At 42.9% G+C, this 12,723-nt stretch overlaps 1 protein-coding gene across 1 annotated transcript in view; it reads left to right on the top strand.

Moving 5' to 3' along the window:
- The window catches only part of LOC126980910 (uncharacterized), a 183,353-nt gene that overhangs the window by 150,159 nt on the left and 20,471 nt on the right, over positions 1 to 12,723 (top strand). Inside the window, exon 7 of the mRNA XM_050831323.1 lies at positions 11,705 to 12,187. Coding sequence (XP_050687280.1) covers positions 11,705 to 12,187 — 483 coding nt within the window. The remainder of the gene's footprint in view (positions 1 to 11,704; positions 12,188 to 12,723) is intronic.

Genomic DNA, 12,723 nt, shown 5'->3' with positions numbered 1-12,723 from the left:
ATACACACACACACACACACACACACACACACACACACACACACACGCACGTACGCACACAGATACAGACATACATACAGGTACACACACACGCACTAAGAAAGATGTCACACACTAAGGTCTTAAAATGAACACGATGAAGAGAAAAAACGTGACTGTGTGAAAGGAACTAAAATTAAGAGAGAGAGAGAGAGAGAGAGAGAGAGAGAGAGAGAGAGAGAGAGAGAGAGAGAGAGAGAGAGAGAGAGAGAGAGAGAGAGAGAGAGAGAGAGAGAGAGAGAGAGAGAGAGAGAGAGAGAGAGAGAGAGAGAGAGAGAGAGAGAGAGAGAGAGAGAGAGAGAGAGAGAGAGAGAGAGAGAGAGAGAGAGAGAGAGAGAGAGATGAAACATGGCAGAGATAATGAAACATGGAGAGAGAGAGAGAGTTTCACGCCGCCTCTAAACAAAATTAAGTCAAAAGAGAGATATAGATAGATAGACAGATAGATAGATAGAGAGAGAGATAAAAACAGCGACACAACCACACAACACACACCTTACCTCGACGTCTTAATGCGCAGGTAACAGCTCGTCTAATCACCTTCCCTTACCTGTCAGAAGAAAGAGAGAGAGTGTGTCAGTGATTGGACAGGTGTCGGGAGGGTTAATTAATCAGTCTCGGCACGCCTGCCTACAACCCCGAAACTTTGATTGGAAGGAAGAGAAAAGGAGGAAGAAGAGGAGAATTAACTTTGGTGGTTGGGGAAAGGGAGAATCGTTAAAAAGAAAAGAATTGATGATTGAAGAGAATAAGGGAGATGGAAAGTGAACGGAACGAATGAAAGGAAGAAGAGGAGATTTAACTTTAGTGGTTAGGGAAAGGGAGAATCGTTAAAAAGAAAAGAATTGATGATTGAAGAGAATAAGGAAGATGGAAAGTGAACGGAACGAATGAAATGAAGAAGAGGAGAATTAACTTTGGTGGTTGGGGAAAGTGACTAAATCGTTAAGAAGAAAATAATTGATGATTGAAGAGAATAAGGGATATGGAAAGTGAACGGAACGAATGAAAGGAAGAAGAGGAGAATTAACTTTGGTGGTTAGGGAATGTGAGTGAATTAACCGTTCAAAAATAGGAATGAACTGACGGTTGAAGAGAGTGTAAAAGATGGAATAAATGGAATGAAAGAGGGAGATGGATAGGTAAGGGAGGAAAAACTAAAGGAAACTACTATAATAAAAAGGAAAAAAAGGAAAAGGGTGGTAAAGATAAACGGAAAATATAAGGAAGAAAGAAAAAGAAGGAAAAAGAAAGAAGGGTTGTGAAGGGGAAGGGAGTTTTGTAGATAGCTATAGAATGCAAATGAAAGGCAGCAGATGAAGAGATTAGAAAAGAGGAAGAAGAGAGGCAGCATGTTTTGGTGTTAGAAGATGGAGAGATGTAATTGGCGAGTGGAAAGGAAGGAATATAGAGAAGAAATAGATAAAAAAAAAAAGGAGAGAAGGGGAGAGAGTATGGTTTGAGGCTGAAGATGGACGACAGAAGGTGAAGAATGGAAAGGAATAGAATGAAGGGCTGAAATAAAGAAGGGAAGTAGATTGGTGTTGGAAGATGAAGGATTGCTACTGAAGAAGGGAAGGATATATAATAGAGATAAGAAACAAAAAGGAGGAGGATAGATAGAGAGTAGGTTTTCGTGTTAGAAAATGGAGGACTGTATTTGAAGAAGGAAACTAAATAGGGTGAAAGAAAACAAAAAGGAAGAGGATAGATAGATAATAGGTTTTTGTGTTAGGAGATGGAGGACTGCAATCGAAGAAAGGAAGGAAATATACTAAAGAATAAGAAACGAAAGAGAAGAGGGTAGAGAATAGCTTTTGAGGTCTAAGATGGAGAACTGCAATTGAAGAAGGGAAGTAAACACAACGAACGATCAAGGGAAAAAAAAAGGGGGAAGAGAATAGAGTATGTTTTGTGGACTAAGATAAAGAACTGCAATTTCAACGAGGGAAAGGAATTTAGGGAAGGACATGAAAAAAATAAAGGAAGTGGATGGAAAGCATTTTTTTGTAGATAAGGATGGAGAACTGCAATTTAAGAAGAGAAGGGAATATATGATAGGACTAGAAAAGAGAAGGGAAGAGAATGGCGAACATATTTTGTTTGAAGATAGAGAATGGAAAGGGAAGGACAAAAATAGATTGAGACATTGAATAAAACGGGAAATATAAGTAATGGAATAATAATTTGAAACATACTCAATGAAACATATATTCAGACAATGAAAGGAGAGAGAAAATGTGTGATTGAAAAGTTTGTTTATGAGAATGCAAAAAATAAGTTTGTCTATAAAGGAGGAAAGGAAGTGATGTGATACTGTTAGTGAAAAGAAAGAACTCTTGAAAGATTGAAAACAAAAAACAGAAAATATGATGATGATGGAAGGGCGAAATAAACAAAACAAAAAAAAAAGAGAACTGGCTGAATTGAGGAAACGAATGGGTTACTTTTTAAAAAATGATAGAGCAATTTGTGACTATCGAAAATAAAAGGTCAAATAAAATAAAAAGTAGGTAGCTATGAAAGGGAGAGAAAAGTGAGTCAGAGTAGAAGGGAGAAACGATGTGAAAAGAAGAAGAGGGAAATAAAGAGAACTGACAGAAATGAGGAAACAAGGAGAAAGTTTTAAAATGAAAGAATAAGATACGATGAAAAAAAAAAAACGTAAAATTGAAAGAAAATGTAGTTAGCTATGAGAGAGAGAGAGAGAGAGAGAGAGAGAGAGAGAGAGAGAGAGAGAGAGAGAGAGAGAGAGAGAGAGAGAGAGAGAGAGAGAGAGAGAGAGAGAGAGAGAGACAAACAGAGAGAGAGAGAGACAGAGACAGAGAAGGAAAGAGACCAGTTAGCGATAATAGAATGGGAAAAAGAATGCGGAAAAGAAGAGGGAAAGGGAAGAAAATAATAAGGAGAGGAGGAGAAAGGTGGACTGTTACGGTTTGAGAAGGACGAGAGAGCGAGGACATCAAGAGGTTATTAAAGAGAATAGGAAAAGATTAAAGGAGGAGAGAGAGAAGACGAGGAGAGAGTGAAACAGAGGAAATGGAGTGAAAACGACGAGTGTATCAAGACGAGCGCGAAGGAGGGCAGCTAACGGGAATAACGGAAATAATAACAACAATAATAGTAACAATATAAAATGATGATAAAAGCAAGACAGCAGTAACATTAATAAAAAGACCAGTGTGAATAGGGAGGCAATATCAATAAAACAAAGACAAGAATTTAAATACAAACAACAACAACAACAACAACAACAACAACAACAACAACAACAACAACAACAACAACAACAACAACAACAACAACAACAACAACAACAACTTATACAGATTAACTAAAGCAATCAAAACATAGGAAAAAAATTAAAACTAGCACAAAAAAAAAATCCTGAGAGAGAGAGAGAGAGAGAGAGAGAGAGAGAGAGAGAGAGAGAGAGAGAGAGAGAGAGAGAGAGAGAGAGAGAGAGAGAGAGAGAGAGAGAGAGAGAGAGAGAGAGAGAAAATCATACACATAACCAAAGGCAAATCTCTCCCATGTTGCATATTTCCCACGCCTAGTCTGCTGGAAGTCACCTCCACCCACCCACCCACCCACCTCCACCCACATCCACCCACCCACACCAACCCACCCCCTCAACCCAACAACCTCTTTTCTAATCTGCCACTACTTCCTCCCTCCTTTTCACTTCCTCTCTCTCATTTCCTCTTTATTTTCCTACTTTCTTTGTCTTTTCTAATCTACCACTACTTCCTCCCTTCTCTTCATTTCGACTCTTTTCTCTGTTCCTCCCTTTCTCCTTCCCTTCTTTCTCTTTACTAATCTACCACAACTTCCTCCCTCCTTTTCATCTCCATTCTCCTCTCTTTTCCTTTCTTTTTCCTGCTTTTCGCTTCCAATTCCTTCTCATCTCTCTCCTTTCCTTTCTCCATCCCTTTTCCCTCTTTCCCTAACCTATCATCGTATGTAGTCCTTTCCCCTTCCTCTTTTCATAAACCATCCCACATATCCCTCCCATTCCCTTCTTCAATCTCCTTTATCACCTCACTCCCTGAATTTCTCCTTTCCTTCCTACCTTCTTCTATCCTAACCTACATATACTCTCCCTCCACCCTATCCGCTCTTTCTCCAATCCTCCTTCTTTACTTTTCCATCTTCCTCAAACTCTAGCTCCTTCCCTTTTTCCTCTTCCTTAACCTATTACTAACTTCCATTCCGTTGTCCTCTCTCTCCTATACTTCTTTTTCTCTCCCTCTTTCATCTCCCTTCATCTTAAATCTTCCTTTCCTCTTCCATCTCTCCTTACCTATCCCTACCTCCCATCTCCTCCTTCTCTATCCATTCCTTCCTCCCCCCCACCACCACCCTCACCACCAAGATAAGTCTAGCCGCTTATTGCATCGACAGCAGCGCGCCGTCTCGTTCCCGCTGGCGTCGGCTTGCGCTACTTTATGCCGTGTTCAGCGCGTGACGGGGAAAGTATGCCGCTTCATCGTTACAGCCGAGGACGCCGCTGCTGCTATACCGGGACACGTACTACATATCACTAACGAAGGGCATTTAAGTTAGGTGCGGAATGTGTGTGTGAGGGAGGCGGAGAGGGAGAGAGGAGAAGGAGGAGGGAGAAGGCGAGAGGGAAAGAGAGAGGTACAGAGAAAGAAATATGGGAAAGAAAGATTGAATGAGAAATAAGCAAAGAAATGGAAGGGAAAAATCGAAAGTATACAAGAAAGAAATGGAATGAATGAACGAATAAGGAGGAGAAAGGCGAGAGGGAAAGAGTGAGGTGCAGAGAAAGAAATATGGGAAAGAAAGAGTGGATGAGAAATAAACAAAGAACTGGAAGGGAAGAAACGAAAGTATACAAGAAAGAAATGGAAAGAATGAACGAATGAGGAGGAAAAATGAAGGAAATGAAAGGAAAGCATGAAAAAGAGAAAGTATTAGTAACGAAAAGGGAAAAGGGATAGAGAGAGAGAGGATATAAGAGAGAGTTGATGTGGAGTGAAGAGTGTGGTTGCTTACGAAAGGAGGAAAGAAGGGAAGGAATAGGTGAAATGAAGGAAAATAACAGAAAATGGGAAAATAAGAAATAAAGAGAAGGGAAGGGACGAAATGTGTGTTTGAGAGAGGAGTGGAGAATGAGAGAAAGGGTGGAGGGAGGGAAGGAAAGGAGAGAGAGAAAGGTGCAGAGAGATATATAAAGAAAGGAAGGATAAAATGAAAAATCAACACAGAAGAAAAGAGACTAAAGAAACGAAGCTAAACAAGAACATAAGAACATAAGAACATAAGAACATAAGAACGCAGGAGTCTGCAAGAGGCCGGTAGGCCTGTACGAGGCAGCTCCTTTGACCCTAAGCTCCCGTGTATCTAACCCCCCCCCTATCATCGCTGTCCAATTCTTTTCTGTCTATTTTTTTTAATTGTGACAATGTATTGGCACACCACACATGATCGCTCCATCTTCTCCATCCACCACCCACTTTTTTAGTAAACCAATTTTGTTTCCCTGTTGAATCTGAATTGAATTTATCCAGTTCATTACTCATTACTGTGTCTGTTCTCTTTCTTCTACTTACAAACTTCTCTCTATGTTTAAACCCTTCATGTGGTTAGGTACGGAGTATGTGTGAAGGAGAGAGAGATGGAGAGGGAGATATAAAGAGTGATAGAAGGGAAAGAAAGACACAGTGATATATAAACATAAAAGACCACTAATTCCTGCCATTGCTGCCAGCCACACGTATACATTTTAGGTTGTTAGGTGCGGAATGTATGTGTGAAAGAGAGGTGGGGAGGGAGATACAGGGAGATAACGAGGTGGATAGGGAGTGAGGGAGAGGATGTAGGTTAGGAAAGAGGGAAGAGGAAAGGAAGATTTAAGATGAAGTGAGTGAAAGAGAGAGAGAGAGAGAGAGAGAGAGAGAGAGAGAGAGAGAGAGAGAGAGAGAGAGAGAGAGAGAGAGAGAGAGAGAGAGAGAGAGAGAGAGAGAGAGAGAGAGAGAGAGAGAGAGAGAGAGAGAGAGAGAGAGAGAGAGAGAGAGAGAGAGAGATGGGAAAATAAGATAAAAAAATAACAAAGAATCAGCCTGGAAAGTAAAGAAACGAGAGTAAAAATCTGAAATCAGGAAATGGAAAGGAAATGAAAGAAAAAATAAACAAAACCAAAGAAAATACGAGACAAAAAAATGAAAAAGCAAAGTAAATAATGAAAGCAAGCAAGCAAGAAAGAAAGAATGCAAAAAAGAAAATGGGGAGCGGAGCAGAATAAATTACAGAGGCAGATACGAGTTGCAATATAGCCGTGTGTCTGTTTTGATGAAGGTAAATGCCTAAGCAAGGGGTCGTTTTAATTAGAATATAAATTGAGGCGAAAATTAATGAGCGATTCTTTTTATGCCAAGTGGGGGAAGTAGTGACGGGGAGGGAGAGGGGGGAGAGGAAGAAGGGTAGAGGGAAAGGATGGGGAGGAAGGGAAAGGCCGGGGAGAGGAAAGAAGGGGAGGATAAGGATGAAGGGAAGGGGAAGGGGGAAGGATTGGGAGAGAGGGGAAGGGGAGGGAAACGATACGAAGAAAAGGAAAGAAGGGGAGATGTGTGTGAGGGGAAGGGGAGAAGAAAAGGATAGTGAGGAGGGGAAGAAAGGGGAAGATATGTGTGAGGGGGAAGAGGAGAGGTGAATGATAGGGAGGAGGGAAAATATGGGATGTGTGGAAGGGGAGAGGGGAAATGATGGAGGGAGGGGAAGGATGGGGAGTTATGTGTGGGGAGAGGGATTGGTTTGTGTGTGTGTGTGTGTGTGTGTGTGTGTGTGTGTGTGTGTGTGTGTGTGTGTGTGTGTGTGTGTGTGTGTGTGTGCATCGTAATCGCGTGTCAGTATATGCAGAGAGAGAAAGATTGATGGCTGGGTTGATGGACAGGAAATAACGTGAATATCAATAAATGAAGTAGGTGGCGTAAATTGTTGAGTAGATGGGTGGAAATTGAATGATAGAAAAATAGATAGATAGATAGATAGATAGATAGATAGATAAAAGAAATAGGGAGTTAAAGAAAAAAAGATCAGACACATTCTTTTTTTTATTATTTATTTCTGTTCATTGTATTGTCTTACATTTGTCTGTGTATGTTTGTCTACCGATCTACTCTCTCTCTCTCACTCACACACACACACACACACACACACACACACACACACACACACTCACACACACACACACACACACACACACACACACACACACACACACACACACACACACTAACACTCTGGTAAAAACACAAACACACCCCCCCACCTTACTTTTCTTCTCTTCCTTCACCTCACTTCTCTCTCTCTTCCTCCTCCTCCACCTCCACCTCGCTTTCATTCCGCCGCCTCCTTGCATACACACCATATTTTATTTCAATGCCTTCCCTCATTCCGCCGCTCTCCCGGGAATGACAATGTGTGTGGGTGTGGGTGGGTGGGGGAGAAGTGGATGTGGGAGTGGAGTGGAGTGTTGTGGGTGTGTGGGTGTAGGGGGAGAAGGGGGAGTTGTGTGCGTTGAGAGAAGTGGGGGTGGGGGGGTATATGTGTGTGTCAGAGAGATACATAAAATAAATAATGATTGATTTACATATAGATAGATAGATAGATAGATAGATAGGTTGATACGGATAAAATGTTAAATAGTCATATATACAGACCTAAAATGACATTGAAATATGGAGACAGAAAAAATATATATATACAAACAGATAGACACACATACAGTTAGATAGAGGTAGAAACGTATATACAGCAAAAAAAAGAAAGAAATATAAATGAAAACAAACACATGGAAAAAAATTTATTGAATAAAATGTATAACTATTAACAACACAAACGGAACATGTAAACAGACAAACACAGAAAGAGAAAAAACAGGGCAATGGACACACACACACACACACACACACACACACACACACACACACACACACACACACACACACACACACACACACACACACACACACACACACACACACACACACACACACACACACACACACACACACACACACACAGATCGATACGTCTCCCATATTACCAATTTCTCGGCACACATTCTCACCTCCTTCCTCTCTTCTCCGCATTCCAATTCCCTTTTCAATCTGATGCAAGAGGAGGAGGAGGGGGTGGAGGTAGAGGAGGAGGAGGTGGAGGAGGAGGAGGAGGAGGAGGAGGAGGAGGAGGAGGACTCAGCCTAACCCTTCCCTCCACCTGCCATGTTTAATCCTTTCTCCTTTTCCTCCTCTTCCTTCTTCTCTCTCTCTCTCTCTCTCCAAGTCAACTCCTAATCCAAAAACCCTCCACACTCTCTCTCTCTCTCTCTCTCTCTCTCTCTCTCTCTCTCTCTCTCTCTCTCTCTCTCTCTCTCTCTCTCACCCACGTCCTGCTTATTCTTGTAGTAGTAGTAGTAGTAGTAGTAGTAGTAGTAGTAGTAGTAGTAGTAGTAGTAGTAGTAGTAGTAGTAGTAGTAGTAGTAGTAGTAGTAGTAGTAGTAGTAGTAGTAGTAGTAGTTGTTGTTGTTGTTGTTGTTGTTGTTGTTGTTGTATTTCTTCGTGTCTCCTCCTCCTCCTAGCGTTTATCAATGACCCTTTTTTTTCATCATCATCATCATCATCACCATCTACATCTCTTCTTCTTCTTTCTGCTTTTTCTTTTTCTTTTCCTTTTTCATTTTCTTCTTCTTCTTCCTCTTCTTCTTCTTTGGGTCATCGCTCCACGGACGCTTTTCTCTTAGTTACGTTTCGTGTCCTCTTCTTAAAGTTGTAATGAGTTTTTGCACGCGAGAGAGAGAGAGAGAGAGAGAGAGAGAGAGAGAGAGAGAGAGAGAGAGAGAAACAGAGAGCGACAATACACACGCAAGGACAAAACACACACACACACACACACACACACACACACACACACACACACACACACACACACACACAAACACATTTTAATAATATTTCCTAGTATTTTTGTAAGTGGCAATTAATTTTCTGTTATTGTTCCTTATTGCCTCGTCTTTTTTTTTTTTGCTTTTATCTGATATTTTCTTCTTTGTTTGTTAATTAGTGTGTGTGTGTGTGTGTGTGTGTGTGTGTGTGTGTGTGTGTGTGTGTGTGTGTGTGTGTGTGTGTGTGTGTGTATTAAAAGGTCAGAATTCAACAACAACAAAAAGGAAAATAAACAGAAAATAATAAAAACTGGAGAAAAGGTAAAAAAATAAAGGAAAAAAATAAGAAATAAAACAAAAAACAATCAGAAAGAAAAAAATATTAAGCCTCTCTCTCTCTCTCTCTTGTTCTCACCTGAATTACGACTGTCAGGTGAGTCTTTATTTCTTTTTGTCTTATTTTCTTTTCTTCCTGGGGAGAGAGAGAGAGAGAGAGAGAGAGAGAGAGAGAGAGAGAGAGAGAGAGAGAGAGAGAGAGAGAGAGAGAGAGAGAGAGAGAGAGAGAGAAATTTACATAGATGCTCAGATTACGCAAAACCAATGGCGCACACAATTTTGGTCTGCCCCTAAACGTCCCTCGCCGATGCTATCTTCATACAAGGGTGTGCGCGTCTCGTGTGGGTGAAGGCTCAACACACACACAGCCATATTGGACAAAGTGACCATAAGACTTTTCGTTCCATAAGTTTCCCTTGTCCAACTACCTTCTATATACGAAAATTCTGTCGTAATGTTGCCTCTCTACTTTCAAGCGATATTTTCCTGTTGACTGCTTCCCCGCTGCACACGACTTTCAACTCTAGCTCACCCTCACGCTGCCGAAATCCCTTATGCATGATGTAACCAGCGTCTTGACTCTTTCATACATTTCGCTGGTATACATTGGAATAGTTTTCTTTTCTCTACATTTCCTCCTTTCTGCGACTATTAACCCTATCACGAGGGACGATCCAGACACCTAAGTAACAGATTTTGCTGCTCAGTTTGATCAATCCTACTCTTTTGTTTGCTTAAGCAGCGGTTAAGTTTTTTTTTGCGCCCTTGAGCCACCTCCTTTACTGTAAAAAAATATGTAATTATAGACCAAAACTGCACTATTTTCCAGGTGAGATCTTATCATAGTTATAAGAAGAAAAAAACATTACTTTCAGGGTCCAAAACTCTTCCTTGCAATGAACCCGAGAATGATATTAGCTTCTTATCGGCCGACTTGTAGTGCCTCCCGAGGCACTGACTAACTCAAGACTGACTCAGAGGCCTCCAGCGCATGTTTTATGTATGGTTACAATTTTCCGTCCCAGAAAAAGATAGGAGGAGGAGGAGGAGGAGGAGGAGGAGAAGTGGAATGGATGGAGGAGGAGGAAAGCAGACACGGATACACACCTCAGTCAGAGTCAGTTAGTCAGTCAATCAGTCGATCAGTCATTTAGTCAGTCAGTTAGCCATTCACTCAGATATTAAGTCAGTTGGTCAGTCCGTCGGTTAGTAACTTACATAGGCAGTCAGTGAATTAGACAGTTAGTTATGTAGAAAGAAAACTAATTAATGAACCGGTCACTTAGTCAGTCAGTCACCCAGTCAGTCAGTCGTCAATCAGTCAGCCAGTCAATCAGTTACCCTGTCACACACACACACATTGTATAATCCTTCCTATAAAAAAAAGCAACGATTCTGAATTTAATATCGGGGCGAATGTATTATTTATTTTGGAGAGTTGAATGAGTCCTCTGCGACACTGTTATTATTGATGGTGTGGGGGGAGGGGGAGGGGGAGGGGGTGATGGTGAAGGGGAGGTGGGGGTGATGGTGGAAGTGTGATTTGTGTGTGTGTGTGTGTGCGTGCATCCAATAATGTGCTCTAATCTGTTTGTATTTCCACGGTATTGACTCCATCCAGCTTGTAATGTTCCGTATTTCAACTGTTCTTCACAAAATTCGATAAACTTGCGTATACTTTTTACAAACGCATGATATAGTTGGCTAAGTATTCCATTAATCAATCCCTTTGTTGGGGACACTAAATTTACTTCAGCATTTTTTAGTATGTCTGTAAACCTTTTCCTTGTGTCCTTGTGAAATTAGCTTCTATCGGACCCATATAATTACATTTTTTTTCAGACACTCATTTGTATAGCATAATCGTGTCTTTCTTAAACCATCCATTTTCTAGTGTCGTAAGGTTCATGTTTTCTTCTCTCTTCTTATATTCTTTAGCCTGGGAGCCTAACTTGTTTATATGCAGCCGTCTATACTTTATTTATTTATTTTATACTTTCTTTCACATGTGGACTCCAGGCTCAAGTTTTATATTAAAATGTTTGTCTTGTGAATGTTACGGTTATTGTCTGTCCGAAAGATGTTTTCATCCGTCTGAGGCAAAGCTACTTAAGTGCTCGGGAAAAGTGCGTGCAATCTCCTTACTTTACATCGTTTACGTGAAGCTCTGATGTGTGTGTGTGTGTGTGTGTGTGTGTGTTACGTTCATAGTATCTAGACATAACTTTAAGGAGCTTGTTCCACGTAACTTGCTTTGTATTTTTCCTTATTGCTTCACGGAATACAACGACAACTAATGATTGCAATGTGTTTCGGGGACAGAGGACAATTATCTATTTATCTGCCTTTCTATCTACCTCCTTCTCTATCTATCTGTCTATTCGTGTGTATCCCTACTCACCTTTCCCTTCCCAACAGACCCGCCGTACTGTGCCGGCGCCGTGGGCGTTGGGGGCGCGGCGGGCGTGGGCAGTGTGGCAGCGGCGGCGACGCACGTGGTGGTGGCCGCCAACACCTCCGTCAGCCTGCGGTGCCGCGTGGAGGCCGTGCCGCGCGCCGTAACCTTTACCTGGCGCGTGGGGCCGCCACTCCCCCCGCGGGGCCTCGCAGGGGAGCTGGCCGCCCCGCCCCTGCAGCAGGCCCCGGTGGTGGGCGGCGCAGAGCTGCCCACGCAGGACACCCCGGAGGGCGCCGCAGCATGGGAGGGGCCGTGGCGGGAGGCGTGGCGGCAGCTGGAGGCCGGGGAGGGCGTGGCCACTGTGCAGGGGCGCCGCGACCCCCAACACCCCGACGCCTCCACGCTGACGCTCACCCCTGGGGCCTCCACGGTGGTGGGCTGCTTCGCCAGGAACAGTGCCGGCCACACGCGCGTGCCCTGCCGCTACACCCTCACCGTCGTGGGTCAGTACACGCCCCGGACACACGATCCTGCCTAAGCCTTGATACACTACCTGCCGACCCTCATTGCACACACACCCACTCAGCTACACCCACACCCACACTCACCAGCATCTACACACACCCACTCACCAACACCCACACACCCACGCTCACCAACACCCACACACACACACACACTCACCAACACCCACACACACACACACACACTCACCAACACCCACACCCACACACACTTCGCTACACCCCTATCGCCCCTCTTACATCTACTGACCCTGTATATTGCCCCCAACGGTCGTGACTCAGTATGCCCCTTCACCCCCTTCACTCGTGCCACACCTCTCACCCCTGCTGATAAATTCTCCCCGCTTTTTAATAGTTCAAACACCACCAGTACACCCTACTACACCCCTTACAACACACCGGTCACATCCTTGACACCCCTTTTCACCCCTGCACACCCATCCCACGCAGACATCCCTCATTGCAGCCTTCCTACCCCGACCTGCTGCTACTTCCTCCCCTGCCACACCCCTGCC

This window comes from Eriocheir sinensis, chromosome 45 (assembly GCF_024679095.1).
Source record: "Eriocheir sinensis breed Jianghai 21 chromosome 45, ASM2467909v1, whole genome shotgun sequence".
NCBI classification, from domain to species: domain Eukaryota; kingdom Metazoa; phylum Arthropoda; class Malacostraca; order Decapoda; family Varunidae; genus Eriocheir; species Eriocheir sinensis.
Note: the sequence above shows the minus strand (reverse complement) of the source record. Positions and strands in the feature narration are given on the sequence as shown.